Consider the following 21,252-nt stretch of genomic DNA (forward strand, 5'->3'; position numbering starts at 1 on the left):
GGACTGGAAAGGCTTGAAAAAATGTCATTGCTTGTTTTTTATTATGATTATACATACAATACAATTAAAAAAACTCAGGGATCGACCAAGGACTCATTTTTTGATCAGACTCTTGACTTTTGATCATATTTATGCAGAAAATAAATAATAAATATTATTTATTGATTTGTTTTAAATGTAAGGGCAAGGAGTTGCTGATTCTTTAGAGATCAAGGACAATAGGGGCTGGTATTCATATCAAGGTCATATGAGCTGTAGAACACCTGTAGTATGATGAGGTTGCCTAGCCAGGTCCTCCACACACTATGGTGGGGGAAATATTAATGTACTTTATTACTTCCTCTTGCATTATATTATTGTTACTCTGGTGCCAAATATCTATATTTTTGTTAAGAAACGCACCAACAGACCTCTTTTGTGCTTTGTCGTTCATTTCTTGATCACAATACATTTGTGTTTATAAAAACATCTGGGTTGTCTTTGGGCCAAACTCCACGCCCTTTTGTAACAAAGTGGGTTTCGTAAGCAGCACATTTTGTTTTCCCTTTTTAAACCTGATGGAGTCGTCACTTTGGATTAAGACGATTAAGAAGAAGAAGAGAGGCATAGCTGTATCCTTCCTTTCAACATTTTCACCCCAGAACTTTCTGGCTGTTCGGCCTTACATAAGTGGACATGAGCCATAGCTGTAGTCAATGTGGGTCTGTTTGTTATTAAAGAGGCACTAAGCTAAGACTAGGCTAAGGCTATGTAGTATCGTGATACCATTGTATAGTATTGCTTCATGAATTGCCCTCTGATTCCCACCCCGATGTAAAATGTACCGAGATCAAGTGCAATTCTTCCCAAATGTGAACTTAATGTGAACCATGAAGTCTTTAGTCATCGGTCTCACTCAAACACTGGAGAGTCTGTTCCGTTAATCTGAACAAACATGTTTGGCTTTGGTTGCTTGCTCAGTAGCTTTCAGGGGAATTTAACAAAACAACCCATGTTGATTCTGGCATACAATTACCAGCCACAGTAAGCCGCGTCCACTGCAGCTGCTACAGTGGACGAAACTGTACGTCTCCCAGTGAACACACACACACACACACACACACACACACACACACACACACACACACACACACACACACACACACACACACACACGCACACAGCTTCTATTCACCATGTTAGAAATAAAGCAGCAGTACAAAGCCACGTGTCGGTAGACCTCCACTATGGCAGTGAGGAGGTGCACTGAATGATGGATTGAGCCCCAGACCCCCTGCTGGGATGAAAGCATCTGGATTGGAGGAAATAGAAAAGAAAGAGTAAAAGAGAGAGGAAAAAATAGAGGAATGGAAACAGAATAATCTAACTCACTTGGTGTTGCCACCAGTTGTTAAGCTTCTCCCATTATCCCCTCTGAACACACCTGCAGGTTAAAGAGCAGCTGCTACTGTTTATTCAAGAAATACATATCAGCAAAGCAGAGGCTCTAAGAAAACCTGCTTTTAAACTCAGAATACAGGAAATAAAAACAATTAAAAATACATCCATTATCTATCCCATCTTATTTTAGAGAGTTACAGAGGACTGGAGCCAATTCCATCTGACATCAGGCGCTAGGCGGGGTAACGCTGGATGGAAATCTACCATGTGATGTAACAGCAGCATACGAGTCACCAGATGCTACGTTCTCTGAGCCATGTACAGAATGTCAAACAGCATCACACAGACTCAGAGTTTTGACTTTATTGAGTTTTAAAATGGCCGCCCCGAACACAAGCCCTTTTCATCAGTGCACAGGTAATCCACAGGTTTAGTAGCTGCCAGCGGCGCTCACCCCCTGGTGCATGTCACACTAGTCCCAGTCCTAGTTAAGGGTTTGGGTCTAACTGGTGACTCTCCATCGTAGTACGGCAGCCGTTGAAAACATAAAGACGTCTCAGTAAAAGCCTTCAATCAATTTGAATTAAAAACTCATCTGTGTTTGTTATCTACGCCAACCTTTTACCGACGCTCTAGTAGAAAGCAGTGATGCATCCGGCTGACAGCAGTTAGCACTTACCGAGACACCTGTTGCTCTGAATTCAGTAGATCTTGAGCCCGCTGTTGGAATTTGGATTGTGACAACCAGACATGTTGATGCTGGTCACAGTGTTAATTCAGTATTTAACGCTCGCTAGCTGGTCTGGATGGCTGGGGCTAAACGTCACGCCTGTTGCCGACATGCACGTGCATATTTCTGATGAACTCAGAAGGGTCTATTAGTCGTCCCATTGACATGTTACTTGCTAACTGTGTGAGCGTGTTAGCATGCTGACATTTACATTTAGCTCAAAGTACCACTGTGCCTGAGAATAGCCTCACAGAGACGCCACATGGCTGGAGACTCTCAGTCTTGTTCATAGCTAATTATGGATTCAATTAATGTATTACTCATTAGGTGCTACAATCATTTTATCAGACTGTAATGTCAGGCTGAGTAACACCATCAGTGGTTGCAGTTATTCCTTGCTAGGACGGACCAGTTGGAAAGACACAGTTAAACAAAAATATAAATCTTAGCCAATTGCTCATTTTATATAATTCTATTCAGGCAGAGTTCCTGGATGGTTGCTTTGGGTTAAGACATTACACAGCAGTGGATTCAAATGTGTATCAAAACTATATTCTCCAAATGTCTTGCTGTATGTGAGATATCATACTGGCATTCATACGGTGAAACGATCCCCATGCGTGGTGAGCGTGAGGCTTCATGCCTGGAGGCTGTACAGCGCGGAGCAGATGAATGGTGTTTGTTTTAGCGTGTGGTTGTGCGACGGGGAGATGTGGTGGCTAGAAGGAAGCTAAGCGTCTGGAGGAGGAGAGGATGTGTGAACATTACTGCAGCTCCCTCCAGAGACCGAACCCAGATATAAATACAACCATAACACAGTGCTGAACCACGCTGCTCTTCCTTTGTTTGCCACTCAGGAGAAGTAAATGATCATTTCCTGGTTTCCTGCTCGGGCTGCTGTTGGACGCGCTGTTTGCGCAGCGGGGATTTCTGGGGGCCGATTATCCCCCAGAGCCTGTCGGGAAGCTGGGGACCCCCTGCAGGGTGATGGATAGAGAGAGAGATGTGGAGGAGGGGTGGCTTCCCTGCACACACACACACACACACACACACACACACACACACACACACACACACACACACACACACACACACACACACACACACACACTGACAAAACAGACAGCAGCATCAGACTGCAGCAATGTTACTGAGATGATTTTATAATGAGATTGTGCAGGTACGTTATGAAAGGTGCTCTGGTTTGTTGGAGATGCTGTATTGGCACCACGGTGCCCCCCCCCCCCCCCCCACACACACACACACACACACATGTTTTTAGATGGAAGGCTATGTTTCTATATGTGCTCGCTTTGGACCAACAGAAAGAGAGAGAGATGTCTTAATTAATTACATTTGAAAATAACCGAACCTGAAGCCGACCAAGCTGCAGGTTTTGTGGTACAAAATGAAAAGTAGCAGAACTCCCAAACATCAACACAGGCAGATGCGAGGTGATCCACTACTTAACAAGTAGGAGGTACCAGTACATGCCATTTCCCTGCACTTCACAGGTCACACTCATCTGCCTAAAAACTATTCTGATCTCCAGATGTGATCTGATGGAGAGCTGAGACCCGAGGCACCACCTGATCAGACGTAGACCGCGGTCCCAGCAGGTCTGCTTTCAAAGGAACACCAGACCTTGGTCTCGTTCTGAGGCCTTTCTTTGTGGCTGCCCTGGATGCTTCGTCAGTTCGAAAACCTGTTTGGCATTTATCTTTGCAGAAATGTGTGGAATTGGAACATCTTGATCACAAATAATCAGGATTCAATGAGATCACAACACAAAACCCATGGAGGGAGACGGGAAACACAAATCCAAAGTTATGGGAACATGGGGAAGAAAAGATGAGGTGGAAACTAATGTCACACCAAGCCAGCTTGTTTAACAGATGCAATAGAAGGCATGATGGACAGATGCTCAGCAGCAGAGGGTCACAGCTGATTAGGGCGACATCAGCATCTTATCTTCCTGTGGCTTCACTTCATCCTGTCTCGGCTTATTTACTGAATGTTTAATGTTCATGTTATTGTCTTCGCATTGTTTTTTCACAGGTCATCATTCTTGTTGCATGAAATTGAACTTTGATTTGCAATGGTATATAATATACCGTTATAGTATATAGTATATTTATCTATGTATGTATATATACATATATATCTGAAGGGTGGCCGAAGAGCTTTTATGTTGTGGTGACTTTGTCCGTCATGGTTCTAAACCCTCCTCCTCCTCCTGTGCCAGACGGGAGTGTGTGGCTGTGAGGACGGCTACACCGAGGTGATGACGTCTGACGGGCTCCTGGACCAGTGCACCGTCATCCCGGTGCTGGAGATCCCCACCGCAGGGGACAACAGGGCCGACGTCAAGACCATCCGAGGCTCCAACCCCACCCAGCCTGCAGCCGGCTCCCCGGGCCGCGCCGGGCGCACCTGGTTCCTGCAGCCCTTCAGCCCAGGTGACCCAGTCTGTGACACCGTGTTGAATGACGTGCTGACTGAGGGTGTTTAAGATGAAGCCACGCATGATAAGAATAGATGGATCCTCACGGTGTGCAGAGGAAAACCATCACGCAGAACATACTGAGACAAAGACAACCACCTAAAGCCTGGACCAAATTACAATGTATTAAACTAGTGCATTTTGTGCAGGAAATGATTGCTGAGAACACAGAATGATTGCTTACTAACCTATAAAAGGCAAAGTGGGAGGAGCGGAATTAAAGACTGTGAGAAAGGAGGAAGTCCTCTGACAGAAAGGACATGATGATGATGATGATGATGATGATGATGATGATGATGATGATGATGATGATGATGTACAGCGGACAGGAAGAAAGAAACAGACATTTACAGCTATAAGCTTAATTAAATTGTTGCAATTCATGTCATCAAATAATAATACAAAATAATAACTCCTCCTTGATGTAAAAGGCCACATGCACATACACATGAGTGCATATGAGTAAAATAACATGTATAGTTTCATCTGTTCTCATCGTATGTGAGGTGTTCCAGTACAATAACACATTCAACACTGGTGTTAATTGTGTTTGTTTGATCTGTGTACGCTTCTGTTAAATTGATAATTCACTTGTTTCCTCACTGAAGTGGAGCGGAGAGAGGCGTGTATACCTCTACTGCCCCCTTCAGCTCAGAGCAGGAAGTGTCCCTGCAGTGGTTAACGTGAGCGTGTTGTCTGTCTAGATGGGAAGCTGAAGACCTGGGTGTATGGAGTGGCAGCAGGAGCCTTCGTCCTGCTCGTCTTCATCATCTCCATGACGTACTTAGCATGGTAACGTATAGCAGCCCTTACATGAGATCATCTCCTCTGTTCATGTCATCACTGCCTTCACCTCCATGCAGTGATGTAATGAGGTCACAATGAATGGAAAACAAATACTCCATCTGTTTGAGCAAAAACATTCATTTCTGCTTTATTATTAAAGCATTGGAGTGGTCTCCACTTTAGTGGTAAAATATGGAAAAAAAGGGATAAAGCAAATGTCAAAAATCACAGGTGATGAAAGCAAAATGGAGTTGAAGATCTTAAAGGACATGTTCACCAGCTGTATACGTGGAGGTCAGACTGCTCAGCTGTGGTTCTGGAGGAGCTTTAAGTCTGAACAATAACCTTGATGATGTCATAGTGCAACACATTCTCACTCCTGCCGACGCTGAGTCAGCGCTGCCGCTTCACACGCATCTACAGTCAGCTTCCCAAAACGAACAAAATACTGGAACAATAACAATAAGGCATTTCATTAAATGAAAGAACAGTTAACCTTAACCGATGGTGGCTGAAACCCTTTTTCCATATCATAATCTCAAAGCGACTCATTTAATACTTGGCTTAGGCTTCACTAAAAGAGAACAAAAACAGAAGCAATAACACATTTCCAAATGTTTGATTCAAAATAATATTCTCCTTTTTTTTTGTACATGTTCACCATCTTATTTTGAAACTTTTTTGAACTACACATTTTTAATTAATGTTAATTACTTAATTCCCAAGGCACTGCTTCTCACAGACATGCGTGTTTAGTTTGGTCTTTACATGCATGGTGTCTACTCTATTGTCCTTCTTTATAATCAGTTTGGTCTTTATTCTCATATTCAGTTGCTGCCAACTATATTTAGTCGAGTTACAGCTGAAATAATATTTAATGTAATGTAGGGTTCCACCACTTTATGACCCAATAAAGAAATTAAATCTGGTAAATGATGCTTTAGTGAACACGCTGAATACATTGAAATGGTGTTCAACGTCTTTATGCTGTGTTTTTAAACATAAATACCATTAGCGTATATTATCATTTTTACCTGATTAAATTGGCTCTGCTCTTAAGTTAAGCATTGCACGACACATCTTCATATTTACCAGCTGACGCGAGCATCAGTTGAGTAAGGTGTGATATCAGTGAACTGTGATATGGGTGAAGTGTTTATGAAACCAAACTTCTTTTGCGAAATCATTGCTGTCTTTATTTGACAAGACAGAATTTCAGAGTACATTAATACTTTATCAGCTGTACTTAATAATTTCATATGCATTAGTTCTACACTAACTTTTATTACAGGACTCTTAAAGCGGTTGAGCCTTAAAGCTGTCTGCAGCGCAGCATCGCCCTGCTACTGTGACCTGGTGGCTAACGGCTCCAGCTAATCCAGATGTGTGGCCTTCATTACATCACTACGTGTTTGTTCATTTTGTTTCATTTGACTTTGAGTTCCCTTATCATTTGTCCCTTCATTTCCTGTTTTCTCTCTCCATCTCCATCTCCATCTCCACCTCCACTCTCACACTCGCCTGCTCAGCTATTGTGGTTGTTGCCTTTGCTGCAAGTCGAGCTCCAAGTCCCCCTCAGACGGGGTTTACTGGACGGATCCAAACAGCTTCACGGTGCCTTACACCTGTCCCGCCTGCGAGAAACTAGAGCACGACGAGTTACAGCGAAACAGCCAACTCCAACAGCCGCCGCCGCCATGTCAGGCCCTGCTCCAGCAGCCCCCTCCATCCCAGCAGCCACTTCCACCCCCTCCTCCCTTTGAAACTCTCATTACGTAGCCAGTCACCTCGCCCCTCTAGCTCACCGTGCCTGACATTCATTTGTGCCCAGACACATCCGATGCCTGTTCACTCATTTCAGTGGATCACTTCCTGGAGGTGAGCGGTCCAGCCTCCATCAAACACTTCACATACCTGCAGTTGGTTTTCCTGGAGATACAAATGCCATTGGTTGGCTCTTTTTTATGATTTGTATCATTTATAGAAGTTACCAGTTTAATCGTAAATGATGTCTGGACCGAGGGAAACCTCTGAAAAGGGAAGCCAATGCAGAAGTGGATTAACACGTGCATTCTCTCTAATGTCCATCAGGGGGCGACTCCTTATCCTATATCGAAAATGAATCTACTTCTCACTTGATTTATTACCTGAGTAAACATTAAACATGGGTTTATGTTTCTCAATCGATACTTTGAAGTATTTTCTAGTAGAGCACATGTTCATTTGATGAATTAAATATATCCTTTTGGAGTAAACTAGACGATGAAGCAGGATGTCTTATGGCCACTGCACTGGCCATGCCGCTGTTGGCTGTCGGTTTTATTAAAGAGACTCGAGTGAGTCGGCGGTTCAAGCTTTTTGGCTTTTGCCAGCCAAAATGAACGTGGCAGTTAAATGAACATGAAACCTAGCTAGCGCAGTGTTTGCTGTGCTAACGTTTTGTGATTTTGTTTTCGCTCTGTAAAGGCTTACCCTGACATTCTTACCCTAACCAATCCCACTGCCTATGCCTAAACCTAACCAATGCAATCTACGAAGGCAACAAGTACCCAATCAGAGGCAGAGTAAAAGGCGGGTCATCATGTGGCCATCGGTACCTAGCCCGCTCTTCCTCTTTCTCCAACCCCTCGTTCAAATATGGTCACTTCTGGTTTAAAGAAACCCAGAGAGCGATGGCCATAATCCCAAAGTGAGCAGGTTCCTGGTTTAGGTCTCCGTACCGGTAAAGGCTAAGCTAGGCTAACTACAACCCGACTACTTTAGATTCATATCTGCCAAATTGTAATATATTGAGTCTAAAACTAGTGGAATGAATCGATTAGATATTTATTTAAATATGTATTTTTTAAATAGGATATATATTTATATGATGTTGTACATATATAGACACTTATATAGACTATGTATCCTTACCAGGTTGTTAAAACTCACACCCAAATTTACAGCGAAACTACAATGAGGACAAATGTCCTAAATTAAATACTTCACCCACAAAATAACCATATTTAAATCAATTGTTGTTGCTCTGCAGGCCAGACATCTTTGTGAACCTGTCCTCTGCTGCCATCTCCTGGTCTCCTGTGACATTTCATGTCGACGCTGTCATTCTCATCCATTTCTATTTTCATCAATTCAAGGGGAAACAAATGTTTATCAAACATATTGTACAGCATAAAGTACAAATGTTGCCTATACAGTTACAGCATATAGACAGATATTGCACAGGCCTAGTTTTGTACTAAACTGAATAGAACATGTGTCACAATGACTTATTGATGTATGTTTGAACATCATCACTCAGCATAAAAAACAGTCTACGACTCCTTAAACCGATCTGAAAGAAACAATGTGAAGCAGCCTCCTGGGTCACATGACTTCCTGAGCTGTCGCCCTGCAAATCCTGTCTGACAATTACTTTGGTTATAAACTAATGACTGTGCATTACTTTCTGTAGGTATGAGTATGAATATGAGTTCATAAGAGCAGCCATTGCTTTCTGCAGAAACAAAGGCAGAAGTCGTAGTTATGTTACACAGTTGTTCCCAAACCTCATTCAAGTGTTTGTGCCCACACTTGACCAACCAAACCTTAACCAGAGTGTTGGTAGACCACAGAACTGTCATGAGTCATTGTTTTATGCTCATAACTAAATATAACGTTTCCCCCATAACAGAATGATAATGTGGAGCCAGACCTTTCTCCCCTGTGGATACAGTGCGAGACGAGCCTTAGTGAAATGAATAAAATTCACAATTCAAAGTTCATACACTTGTTGGGAAAGGTTGAAAGAAAGAACGTGAGCGCTTGTGATCAGATGACCTAAACGTCTTCATGTTGTTTGTTCGCTCTGCAGCAAAAAGCCAAAGAAGCCTCAGCGCCGGCAGATGAACAACCGGCTGAAGCCGCTGACTCTGGCCTACGACGGAGACGCCGACATGTAGACGTCTCCCCGATGCCAGAGCGACCACAGACACTCGTCCTGCTGCAGGACACGCAGGGTTGCTATGGAAACCCTTGATGTCAGGGCTGCCGCTGGGCATTGTTCATCCTTCATGCGTGTGGACACCCTGGGAAGATGATTCTGACCGAAGGAGAAACCTCAAAGATCAAGAACCAGAATCCGCGTCTGTTAGCGAGCCTTGATGTTGCCGCCCTCTTTTTTTGTAACTTCCATTTTGATACTTTGTTTCACAAGAGCCTTCATGAATTCTTTATCTTCTTCTGGAAGTTTGCCTTTGCTTCTCTGCCATCCACTACTGCCGGTCACATCCCAATCGCGCTCGTCGGAGAGGGCGTCGCCCCGAAACTAAGGTTTTGCTCGAAAAGCACAAATCTTCATTTGTCTTTTTGTTGATTTTGTCCCAGTGAGTGAAATCATCTCTTAGGAGATCGATTCGATCCTCCTCTCTCCCAAGAGAACGTCCAGACGCACCGTGTTCCTGTGGCCTGGGTCATCTCTGGGTCCATCTCTGGGTCCATCCTGGGTCTATCTCTGGGTCCATTATGGGTCTATCTCTGGTTCCATCCTGGGTCCATCTCTGGGTCCATCCTGGATCCATCTCTGGGTCCATTATGGGTCTATCTCTGGGTCCATTATGGGTCCATCTCTGGGTCCATCCTGGGTCCATCTCTGGATCCATCCTGGGTCCATCTCTGGGTCCATCTCTGGGTCCATCCTGGGTCTATCTCTGGGTCCATCTCTGGGTCCATCTCTGGGTCTATCTCTGGGTCCATTATGGGTCTATCTCTGGTTCCATCCTGGATCCATCTCTGGGTCCATTATGGGTCTATCTCTGGTTCCATCCTGGGTCCATCTCTGGGTCCATCCTGGATCCATCTCTGGGTCCATTATGGGTCTATCTCTGGTTCCATCCTGGGTCCATCTCTGGGTCCATCCTGGATCCATCTCTGGGTCCATTATGGGTCTATCTCTGGGTCCATCCTGGGTCTATCTCTGGGTCCATCCTGGGTCCATCCTGGGTCCATCTCTGGGTCCATCTCTGGGTCCATCCTGGGTCCATCATGGGTCCATCTCTGGGTCCATCCTGGGTCCATCTCAAGAGAACAAAACCTATTGATTCCCAGTGCCACCATCATTTCTGCCTGCCTCTCCCTTCTCCGTTTTCAGGCATAATTTTGCACTATATTAGTGCAGCATGATATGTACTTATGTCTAGCTTCGCCATAGGAAACTGCCTCTCAATACAAGATGGTGTACAGTCTTGTGCTAGAAATGTAAAAAAGTAGACTTTTTTTGCAAACGGAACTCACCAATGTTTGTTAATATTTTCTTCTATTACCTCTTAGTGTGATACGATGGGACTCAATGTAAATAGGATTTCTTTCTGTGGTCTCAGTCTTACCTTTCTAGTGTGTACAGCTCATTACAAACTCTGCCTGAGTTCTTTGGTTCTCTGACGATTGTCTGACTGTGGCTTAAGATCATGATCTTTTACTTTTGTAAATTATTGACATTTCTGTCATCAACTCAGACTGCAGAAGATACATAGAAACCCCTCCCACCATAACACCCTTTAGCTGTGTGATGGGAAGAAGACAAGTGGAAAGAAAACGTCTTTGAGAATGATTTAAAATTGAAGTATTGATTCTGATTTTTTTTTTTAAGTTTTGATTTTCAGACAATGTCTGAAGGCCAACGTGTTTAAACCTGCTGCTCCTCCTGGCGTCATCGTCTCCTGGCTGCATCTCTCTGCCTCCTCTGTCCACTTCTACAGACCCTTGGTCTTGTCTTTGTAGTGTAGACATGATAAATGGGGCATTCTTTCTAAGGGTGTTTTTAAATGAACCAAACTCTTTCATCAGTGGACCAAATAGTGGACCAATAAAAAAAGGACTTTTCACGTTCAAATTGAAAGTTCATTTGAAATAGGACTCAGTTTACCTTCTGGAGCTCAGACGCAGGCCTTGCGTTCCCCAGTGAAATGAATTCATTGAGCCGACACGGCTCCGTCTCATTGGCCAATAGAACATGCAGCTCTTTCGGTGGACTTTTTAAGTTACCACACAATCTTTTCAGGGTGTCTCCTGTGCAATCAATGCAATGTTAACTGAGTTCTATCACGACCTATTTAGCAAACACGCTGAAGACGACTCTCCTCTCCACACTTCTCAGGACACGCCCTCTCTGCTCAGCATGCACACACACATTCATATAGAGCATGCGGGGGGCGGGACTGATCATCAAGCTCGCGATGTTTTGAAGTGAAGGCTGCTGGTCATAAGATTGACAAGCATGGCGAATCGCACATTCATCAAACACGTTCATCAAAAACGCTTTTGTTTTATCATTACAATTACATTCTGAGGAGGTGGTTGGAGTCTGTTTGGAGGGCTGAAAACGCCCCAACAATCACATGGTGTTGCACTTGGTTGAGCGGGCCCAGCGCTCGGCCCCTGCTGTAGGGCGCCACGGTGTGGGCGCTGTAGGGCGCCATGGTGTGGGCGCTGTAGGGCGCCACGGTGTGGGCGCTGTAGAGCGCCACGGTGTGGGCGCTGTAGGGCGCCACGGTGTGGGCGCTGTAGAGCGCCACGGTGTGGGCGCTGTAGGGCGCCACGGTGTGGGCGCTGTAGGGCGCCACGGTGTGGGTGCTGTAGGGCGCCACGGTGTGGGTGCTGTAGGGCGCCACAGTGTGGGCGCTGTAGAGCGCCACGGTGTGGGCGCTGTAGGGCGCCACAGTGTGGGCGCTGTAGGGCGCCACGGTGTGGGCGCTGTAGGGCGCCACGGTGTGGGCGCTGTAGGGCGCCACGGTGTGGGTGCTGTAGGGCGCCACGGTGTGGGTGCTGTAGGGCGCCACAGTGTGGGCGCTGTAGAGCGCCACGGTGTGGGCGCTGTAGGGCGCCACAGTGTGGGCGCTGTAGGGCGCCACGGTGTGGGCGCTGTAGGGCGCCACGGTGTGGGCGCTGTAGGGCACCACAGTGTGGGCGCTGTAGGGCTCTCAACAACCACTTGATCGCCTTCACACTGGACACTGCATGTCTTTGAGCTCTCGGCAATACACCCACTAAGTCTGGAGTCGATTCAAGGAGATGGAGGTGATGGAGAGTCATAGGTGTGAGGACAGAAAGAGGGACGTTGATTCATTCCTTTATAGTTAGATAATGCTGCTACAGCGCCTCCTATTGGCCAAATGAAACCACATTCATCACGGCCACATCGTATCTACACATTTACCAAATGTGGTTGCAATAGCACAAAGCGTTCAGGAGATATGACATGTCTTTGTAATATAAGCCCCGCCCCCAGCATTTGAGCAAACTTTGAGGACTAGCTATTTCAGAAGAGAAAAGAAATCCAAACAAGTAACTTTTTCCAGTTTGGCCCAAAGATTGTTGAAACAGTTCAAAGTGGCAGAAAATATTGACGCAAACGAGTGAATTACGGTTTAAGTTTGTCGTTTTAGCGCCACCATCTGGCCAACGCAAACCACATTTGATACTACACTCCTTTGGCTCTCCAGAGAAACACCCATAGTTGCTTCATAGTTAGATTTGGACAAACCGATGTATCTCAATATGTTTAGTGGCTCAGAGATTTATTTTAATGAAGCAATCCTGATCTGTGTCAACTTGTAATGTCAGGAGATAAAACACGATCCCATTGTGTTTTGGGGTATTTTGCTTTTTAAATAATGGAAGCCAGGAACAAATTCCACTGATAGCAGCCTGGACACTGTTCATCACAGAAAGAACGATGTTCCATTGACATGGTTCTTTGGTTAGTTGTCCATCCTTTCTTGCTTCAAACGTCCCACTATAGACTTTGGTGTCTTTGGATCCCTCATACATGGAACCTTGGTCTCTTTGGCCTTGGCTTCTGCCCCCCCCACCCCCTTCACAATGCTGGAAGGCTACACCATCCATGAGGTGCACAGCAGCCTGGCTCAGGATCAGGCCCTCTGGGTCCAACCACTTATACAGAACCAAGTCTCGAGGGTTAACACATTACATGTATTGACTTTACCAATAGTGATAGTTTATTAAAGCTTAATAGATCCCATTTGATGATGTAAATCCGTTATAAATCGCAGGCTTCTGGCCGCAAATGTGAGTGAGTCATCAATATTTATTTTTCTTCTACAACAACACTACGTCAAGTCTTCAAAAATACATTTAAGTTATCGATGTTCCCAGGAATACCGCAGGAAACAAACCATTCAGTAGGATTCTTTACAGAAGCTTTGCCACGTATAGAAAACCCGTTCACTATTTATTGCCAAGAAGTTTGGAGCTAGAGGTCCAGCCACCCAAAGTGAGCAGAACACTATTATCCATATGAGATGTCATGTCACTGCCGGAGAATGGCATTAATATTCTGTGGAGTTTGTTGCTAGTAAGTTGATGGAATGTTTCATTTATATCTCTTGGAATATGAGTTGTAAATAAAGTGCTAATTCTTTTTTTATTTATTCTTTTTTGTTCATGTACCATAACGTGTTTCCTTTTTTACTGCACAAATTGTTATGCAAAAAAAAACAAAAAAAAAACGAAGGCGTGAATGTGTGCTAAAAGCGATATTGATAACCTATTGAAAAGCAAAGTCGCTGATGAACTGTCCTTTTCCTACTGTTTGTTTATATGTATTTGACTAATTGCTGATAATAAACAAGGGAAATATTTGAAAGTTGTAATGTCAAAAGCTTCTTCAAAGCGGGAGAAATCACATTGCAGGTTTTAACAGAAGGTTCTAGGACTCCATGTTCACACTTACATTGCACATATAGTTGTTGAGGCCGAAGGCACCACTGACACAAGGACTCGAGACCAGCAGGTCCAGAAAACACGACTTTACGTCTTTAAGTTACCAAGGTCACAGACAGAAACTGTTGCCAGACACGGAGTAGGAAGACGAAGATGAGACGTGGCAAGAGCAACGTAACACGCATGTTAGAAAAGCAGAAAGTATTAGTTAAAGGGAGGAAGTTACGCAACATGTTCACTGCACAGGATCACAAACAGGAACACCAAATGCCCAGACTAGCTCCAGAGTACGGCCTAGTTCACGACTAAAGAAGGTTTATTAAATACATAATGTCGTTTACAGACAGCGGTCCATTGACTGCAGTTCACTTTTGCTGTTGGATGATGGAAATAAAACATCACAGCCAAACAACAACAGTCATTACACGCCAACTGAAAAGCAAGGAATCTGTTTATCTTCACATATTTGTGTGTGGTCCTGATGGAAGGACGACGTCGGTCTCCCACTGACCCACAGTCGACCCATACAGCATATGGATGGGTCAGAACCTGGCCAGCCTATAGCACCAGCCTGAGACTACAGCATGTAGCATAACAGGTAACAGGCTAGATTAGTATCACTCCTCATCGTCTGTTAGCAACAGCTCCGCTTCGAGAAATGAAGCTCTGCCCTCATAGCACTTGTTTCTGCTGCTCCTGTTTCTGGAGCGAAGGCTGAGGGGTCAAGCATCCGGTCACCGGGGCGGCCGCTTCTTATACGTGTGTTCAATCACCATCATTCCTCTTGTTCATAATGGCCATCAACAAAGACATTCCAAAGGCACTTCCAATGTTAGTGGTGGGGGCAAAATGCACAGCCTTTGTTTTGTAGATTATTCAATTCAATTTCAATTCAGTTTATTTTGTATTGCCCAGAATCACACATTACAAATTTGCCTCGGAGGCTTTACACATCTGTACACGACATTCCCAAAGAAACAGAAAACGGGGAAAAGGGAAGAACCCTCCATAGAGCAACAGAGGAGGATCCCTGTCCCCGGATGGACAGAAGAATAGATGTCATGTGGCCAGAATGAACAACGTAACAGAGTTACAGCACATTACATCAATGTGACAGAAATGATTCATATAATGAGTAGTAGGCATGGACCATGATCCAGATAACCACGATGCATGAAGCAGGAGGAGGGAGAGAACATTCTAAAGTTTAGTTTGAGTTCAAAGGCTTCAACAGTTAAGAGCGTCAAACTGGTACAAACTGTCCTCAGCTTTCATTTACACTAGAAAGATCAATACAGAGAACTAAACTATTACTATTACTATTACTTTCAATAGATTTCCATGTGGCTTGATAAGATGAATAGAAGAGCAATGGCTGTCTCTAAGGTTGGAAAACATGCAGAATAATATCGACAACAATTTAGTTCTGTTCAGTTGTTTATCAGTGGGGTTATGAAAAAAACTACAGAACTGATTTTCATGAACCTTTATGGAAGGCCCAAGGTGAACCCCATCGATGTTGGAGCAGATTGACCTCGATTGATGAATATTTGTGGTTCATATTCTAATCTTGAGGCTCTGTGTTAAAGACGGTTTTAAAAGCTCCATAATCTTTTCAGCTCGTATGTTTCATATTAAGTTATGAATATAATTCATGAACTACCACACAGCAAACCTTGGACAGGAAGTGTTAGTGTGTTAAAGCCCAGCAGCATGTTTCCTCCTGGGCCGTCCACCACACAACATGCAGGGGGCTGGCCCATTTGAACGGGTTTACAATAAATGCATCCTTACACAGGACCGCTAGATCTGAGAGGACCGTCGTTCTTAGCAGGAGACTGAAGGTGGTCTGTGCTGCCGTGTCACCAGCAGAGGTCAGTGGAAGACAGCAGACGGCTCAACTTGATTTAGTTCTGGTGAAACGATGATGCTTTTACACTTACACCTAGAAATCTATAAAAGAAATAAAACAGTCAGGTAATTGTCTCATTCGTATCTCTATTCTGAGAGGACTGGCAGCCTGTAGACAGATAGTTATTTGTACTTAAGGAGGACATTCATTTCCACAGTACATCGCATTATTGACCACAAAGACACAGAGTAACATTCTCATGCACAGACTGGCCACCATCTTCTAAAACAGGCCTTTCTGCACATCTGTGTCTACCTGCATCCACAGGGAACGGGGAAGTAGAGCGCTGGTGGAGTGGATGCTCTGGGCCCTGCGTGGGTGTGAGTGTGTGTCAGGGTTAGGAATACCAAAGAGTTGTCTGTCTCAATGAGTTGTCTTAATATTCCCTGTTTTTGGATCATCTCTCAGAAACAAAGAGCGGTTCCAAGAGACGGGCTACGGTAACTATCTGCTGCCCCGAGTACTAGATACAGAAATATGACTGGAAAGCTCACAAACGCCAAACACAACAAGTATTACCACACTGTGTTGGCTGTGGACCCTGGTGCAGCCATGTGCATAAACAATAGGTCTCATTATTCTGTTCCTCCATTGGTTACATGTTGTCCTCCGCCTGTTGAAGTAATGTAATTGCCTATCACCAGAGCCATGATTATGATCGGATGTTGGGAAGTAAAACAGAGACAGGCGACATGGTTTTGGTCCTCTCATTTAATCACCATTCACGTAATCACGTCTCTGTCTTCCAATTAAATTCCCTCTGCCGAGAAAAGGGCTGCCCTAATCAATTAAGCCATGCTGTAAAACCCACTTCAAACGGGTGACTTTGCTGCGACCTCGGAGACATCAAGATGTGATTAAGGATACCAGGTCAAACATGAAGATCATCTCTGCTGCATTCTTTGTTTCTAAGTCCTGTTCCCCCACGAGCCCAAGGATAAAAAGATGTCTCCTTTCACTGATGATCTCCTCCTGATAAAATAAAGCACTGCCTCCATCAGGAAAGTGGTGGTCTGGCTTAAAACAGCTTTCAGAACAGATACTGTGGTGCGTGAGAGAGGGAAACATGGACAGCTCTGATTAAATACCATTTATGTTTTATGATGTTATTTTTTTATGATGTCTTTACATCAGTTATAACAAATGATGAAAATAGCTTTTTTCACGGCCCAAGACGGTGATCAGGACCTTCTGAAACCAGAGTCCTCAGAAAGCCTCTATCTCAACACACAGCACACAGCTAGAGGACCTAGAGAGAAAGAAACCGGAGGAACAAGAGAAGCAAGATGTGATGTCGTTTAATTCATATCCTTAGTTTAGAATTTTCATTTCACTTTTAGGTTTCTCAGATCTTTGGCTGGAGAAGGATTCATAACTGAAAGCAGATTTGGGGGAAACAGAGTGAATCTTCAGGGTGAGGCAGGTCTAGATGCCTTGTTTCTGTCTCATGGTTGTTTGTGCTCCATCAGATGATTTTCATGCTAGATTTGTCCAAATAAGTCTGACTGTCTGGTGGCCAGTGGATAAGATGTGATTCCCACAATCTTCAACCGTTGGTGCATCTCATCTCCTCTCATCTCCTCTACAATCTTGCACAAATGCCCCATTGATGCTTTAAAGAAGTCTGTCTCGAGCAAAGCTTCAATGTCCTTTATCGATTTGCCAAATCATGCATTTTGTTGATGTTTGTATGATGCTCGTGCTTTATGTTATGTTATGTAATGTTGTTGACCTTCTCTTTAACCTCAAGATCAGCTGGTTTAGTGCATCTGGATAAACCTGATTCCACTATTCTAAAAACAAATACAAAATAAGGCTTACATTCAAAGAAACAATAATGTACCTTTCAGTGGCAACACTTCAGGAATCCACAGTGTGGTTGGATACAGGGACGAATATGTATCTACTGATCTGTGCTATAAATGTCATTTCTGTATGATTCCAATTCAAATAATTTGTATAATCACCATCGCTGAATGTCCTGTTCCAACCGGGAGGAGACAGGTGAGGCAGTGACGAGCTCTGCTTCACCTCAATTCACTTTGTGTAGCCCAGGATCACACATTTGTCTCATCCTGTCCCGGGACCTCACATCGGATCAGGAAAAACTCCCCACAAAACTGAAAAAACCCTTTCACAGGGAAAACAGGAAGAACCTCCATAGAGCAACAGAGGAGGATCCCTCTCCCGGATGGACAGAAGCAATAGATGTCATGTGACCAGAATAAACATCGTAACAGAGTTACAGCACAATACATGAATATGACAGAAATGATTCATATAATGAGTAGTGGACCAAGATTATACGTCCTTTCTTGCCATAGAATAGGAAGCGCATGTCACGTATGTGTAGAACCTGTCTATCTTGCTGATTGACATGAAGCAGACAGTTCCTCTGCCTCGAGCAATGGGGCGAGCCCACATGTTTACACTTGTTCTTCTTCTACTCTTTTAAAACTAAAAGAAGATAAGGAGGACTTTTACAACTAAGTCTGAGTTTTTCGTCCAGACGAAGAGACGAATGGCCTTCATTTCCGAGCTGATGAGTCAGACCATGCATACGCTGCAGTGGGTATAGAGTCTATTTCTATTTCTATTGAATGAGTATATGAGTTCTGGAATTGCAATGGCAAATTAAAAGCACACGGAGGGTGCAGAGGAAATGCACTCTTTATCTGAGCTGCTATAACTTGGTCGAATCAAATATGTACCTTACCTATGTGTGTGTAAAGAATGCTGATATGAAATATGAAAAACAAGCAGTAGCCGATGAGTCAGTTCCTCACTATACATCACGGGCTAAACGTCTTGCATTCAAACTGTTACTAAAGTAAAAGTATTAATGAATCAGCATCAACATGTACTTAATTAAGGTCCCAAAAGTAACAGAACTCATTATGCAGGAATGGCCCATTTCATACTAATATTACCGGATTGTTATTATTGATGCATTAATGTGTTCGTAATACTAAAGATGCAGCTGGAAAGATCGGAGCAATTCATTGATATTGCTTAATCTATAACAATAAACCAAATGATGAATTGATTCAGAATGTATATTTATAATCTACATCTAGAAAGTGTCCAGTACCTAATGTTGTCAAATAAATATAGTCCTGTAAAAATACAGTGGAGTAAAAGTATGAAGTATCATACCTCATTATTCCACTTGAGAAGGTGAGTACGTGTCCTTCGTTATGTCCCAGCGCTGCATGCAGGACACTAATGTCTGCTCTGGTACTTCACGTTGGCATCGGACGTAAATCGCGAGGAGCAGAATTAGCCAACGTGAGTCAATCCCTTTGGGTTTGAGCAGCGTCCCAAATCTCAGCAATAAACCTGAGTTCAATGTTATCTCCACCAATAGACACAAAGGGCCAAGCTACGAAACACGAGACCCAGGTTGCAATAAAGCAGATTTATCCTTTATCGTCTATCTCCCTTTGTTCTAGAATTATGTTTATTGCAGACTCCCTCATGGTTTGCCGCAGCGCTAAGACAAGAAGGCCTTCTACTCCACTAAAGTTCAGTTCTGAAAGTTTCCAGATAAAATGAGTCTCACGTCTCCGGCTGCCTTTTCACTTGAAGACTTGCATTGCACCCTCCAATAAGCCAAATGGAAGCCGGAGCTTCCGTCCCCGCTCCTCCACGGTGAAGCCGGCAGTCATTCTAATTGTGATGAGGAAGCAATTGATGTGCAGCAGCTGCATCCTGTGACCGGCCATTTGTCTCTGTCAGCTCCACCCGGCCCGCCCACCTTCCTCGAGCCTCCTGAAAGGCACTGGCAGCCTCGGCCGACCGCCGGGTCTTTTTGCCGCCGCACGTGGCCCCCGGCCCCCTTCTGGTCAAGCCCAGTTTGACTCCCATCCCTCGCGAAGTGACACTTCAGATGGCAGCTGCTTGGGCGGCCGCCACGGCAAAAAACCTGCTGCCGCCGCGTCACGGACACGCCTGAGGGCCGCGGCAACATCTGCCCTCACAATCGGGCGGTGGAGCGGAGCCAGCCAAACATATTCACGGCGCGGCACGCCAGCATCACTCAGCTGGGCAATCATCCTCTTCCTCTCGCTTGTCTTTATCTCCTCCTCTTTACAGCACAATGGTACGCTATTAGGAGAAGGCTACTCTGTAATTTCCTCCCCCGGCACCGAATGGGCACCAAAAGGTGAGCTTGGAAAATTAGCAACTTGACCTCCTTGATTATACTCTATCAATGAGGAACGATCCGGGGCTGGAAAGAGGAAGCAGGGCAGGTGTTGGATTGAGAAGTTAGCCATGTTCTCTCTCTCCCCCTTCTTTGTAGTGGTTGGCAGGCGCTCGCATCACTCTGGTGAATGGTTCTCATTCGGTGACACTGACACATCTCAGTGGCTCACTTCTAGCTCTCTGTGCTCCGCTGATGCGCTATAGTACCCTTGAAATGCAACGAGACTCATATTTCCCCGCTGGCTGTCTGTGTCAGTAACTGGGAGCCCATTCCAGAGCATTAGTCACAGCACTAAATAGCTCCTCCATTTTTATTCCCCCTTTTATAAGGTACATCTTGACAGCAGCAAGGCCAAACCGCTATCGGATGAGAGGCGTCTCTATGCTCGGTGTCTGCGGAGGCCAGTGTTGTTAAATCTTCACAGTCATTAAGGAAACGTCCGCTATAAATTTGAACATTTGCTGTTCCGCTAACTTTTGCAGGCTGCCGGTAACCTCACAGGTGCTGCATTTGAAATAAACAGAGTTTGCACCGTCGCGTTATCGTTGGAATTACCTTCTGATTGGATGATTCCTCACAACGCCATTACTACACAACACCGCGTGTGCTCACCAAACATCACCATGAACGCTCCTCGGCCCTCACAGGTCTATTTTATGAACCCTTATCATATCTTTAAATATATTTTGCAAGACCCATGCCACACGGTTACCGTCTCTCTTGTTCAGCAGAGCCTTCTCCATGTTGTGCATGTAAGTTCTGTTCAATACGTTTGTGTAGAATGAAACTGGAATGTTGGGATGCTGCTCACACTTGTATTTAATTATTGCAAAACAATGTAAACACTTCAGGTGAATCATATTAAACAATGTCATCTTAAAACTTCCACTGAAATGTTTTCGTAATTCAAGTTTTCTGAAATGCTATACTTGAATATGCAAATGAGTCACAATCTAATAGTGACTTTTGGGAAGCTTAAGTGAAATATACAGAGTAGTAACACAAAAACCTTATTG

At 44.3% G+C, this 21,252-nt stretch overlaps 1 protein-coding gene across 1 annotated transcript in view; it reads left to right on the plus strand.

Moving 5' to 3' along the window:
• The window catches only part of thsd7aa (thrombospondin, type I, domain containing 7Aa), a gene marked incomplete at both ends in the record, with an annotated part of 136,827 nt that extends 127,487 nt beyond the window's left edge, over positions 1-9,340 (plus strand). Inside the window, 3 exons of the mRNA XM_079232232.1 lie at positions 4,356-4,569; positions 5,318-5,405; positions 9,253-9,340. Of these exons, the coding sequence (XP_079088358.1) occupies positions 4,356-4,569; positions 5,318-5,405; positions 9,253-9,340 (390 nt within the window). The remainder of the gene's footprint in view (positions 1-4,355; positions 4,570-5,317; positions 5,406-9,252) is intronic.
• Positions 9,341-21,252: the final 11,912 nt, after the last annotated feature.

Source organism: Taurulus bubalis (genome assembly GCF_910589615.1).
Source record: "Taurulus bubalis genome assembly, chromosome: 16".
In the NCBI taxonomy this organism is placed as follows: Eukaryota; Metazoa; Chordata; class Actinopteri; order Perciformes; family Cottidae; genus Taurulus; species Taurulus bubalis.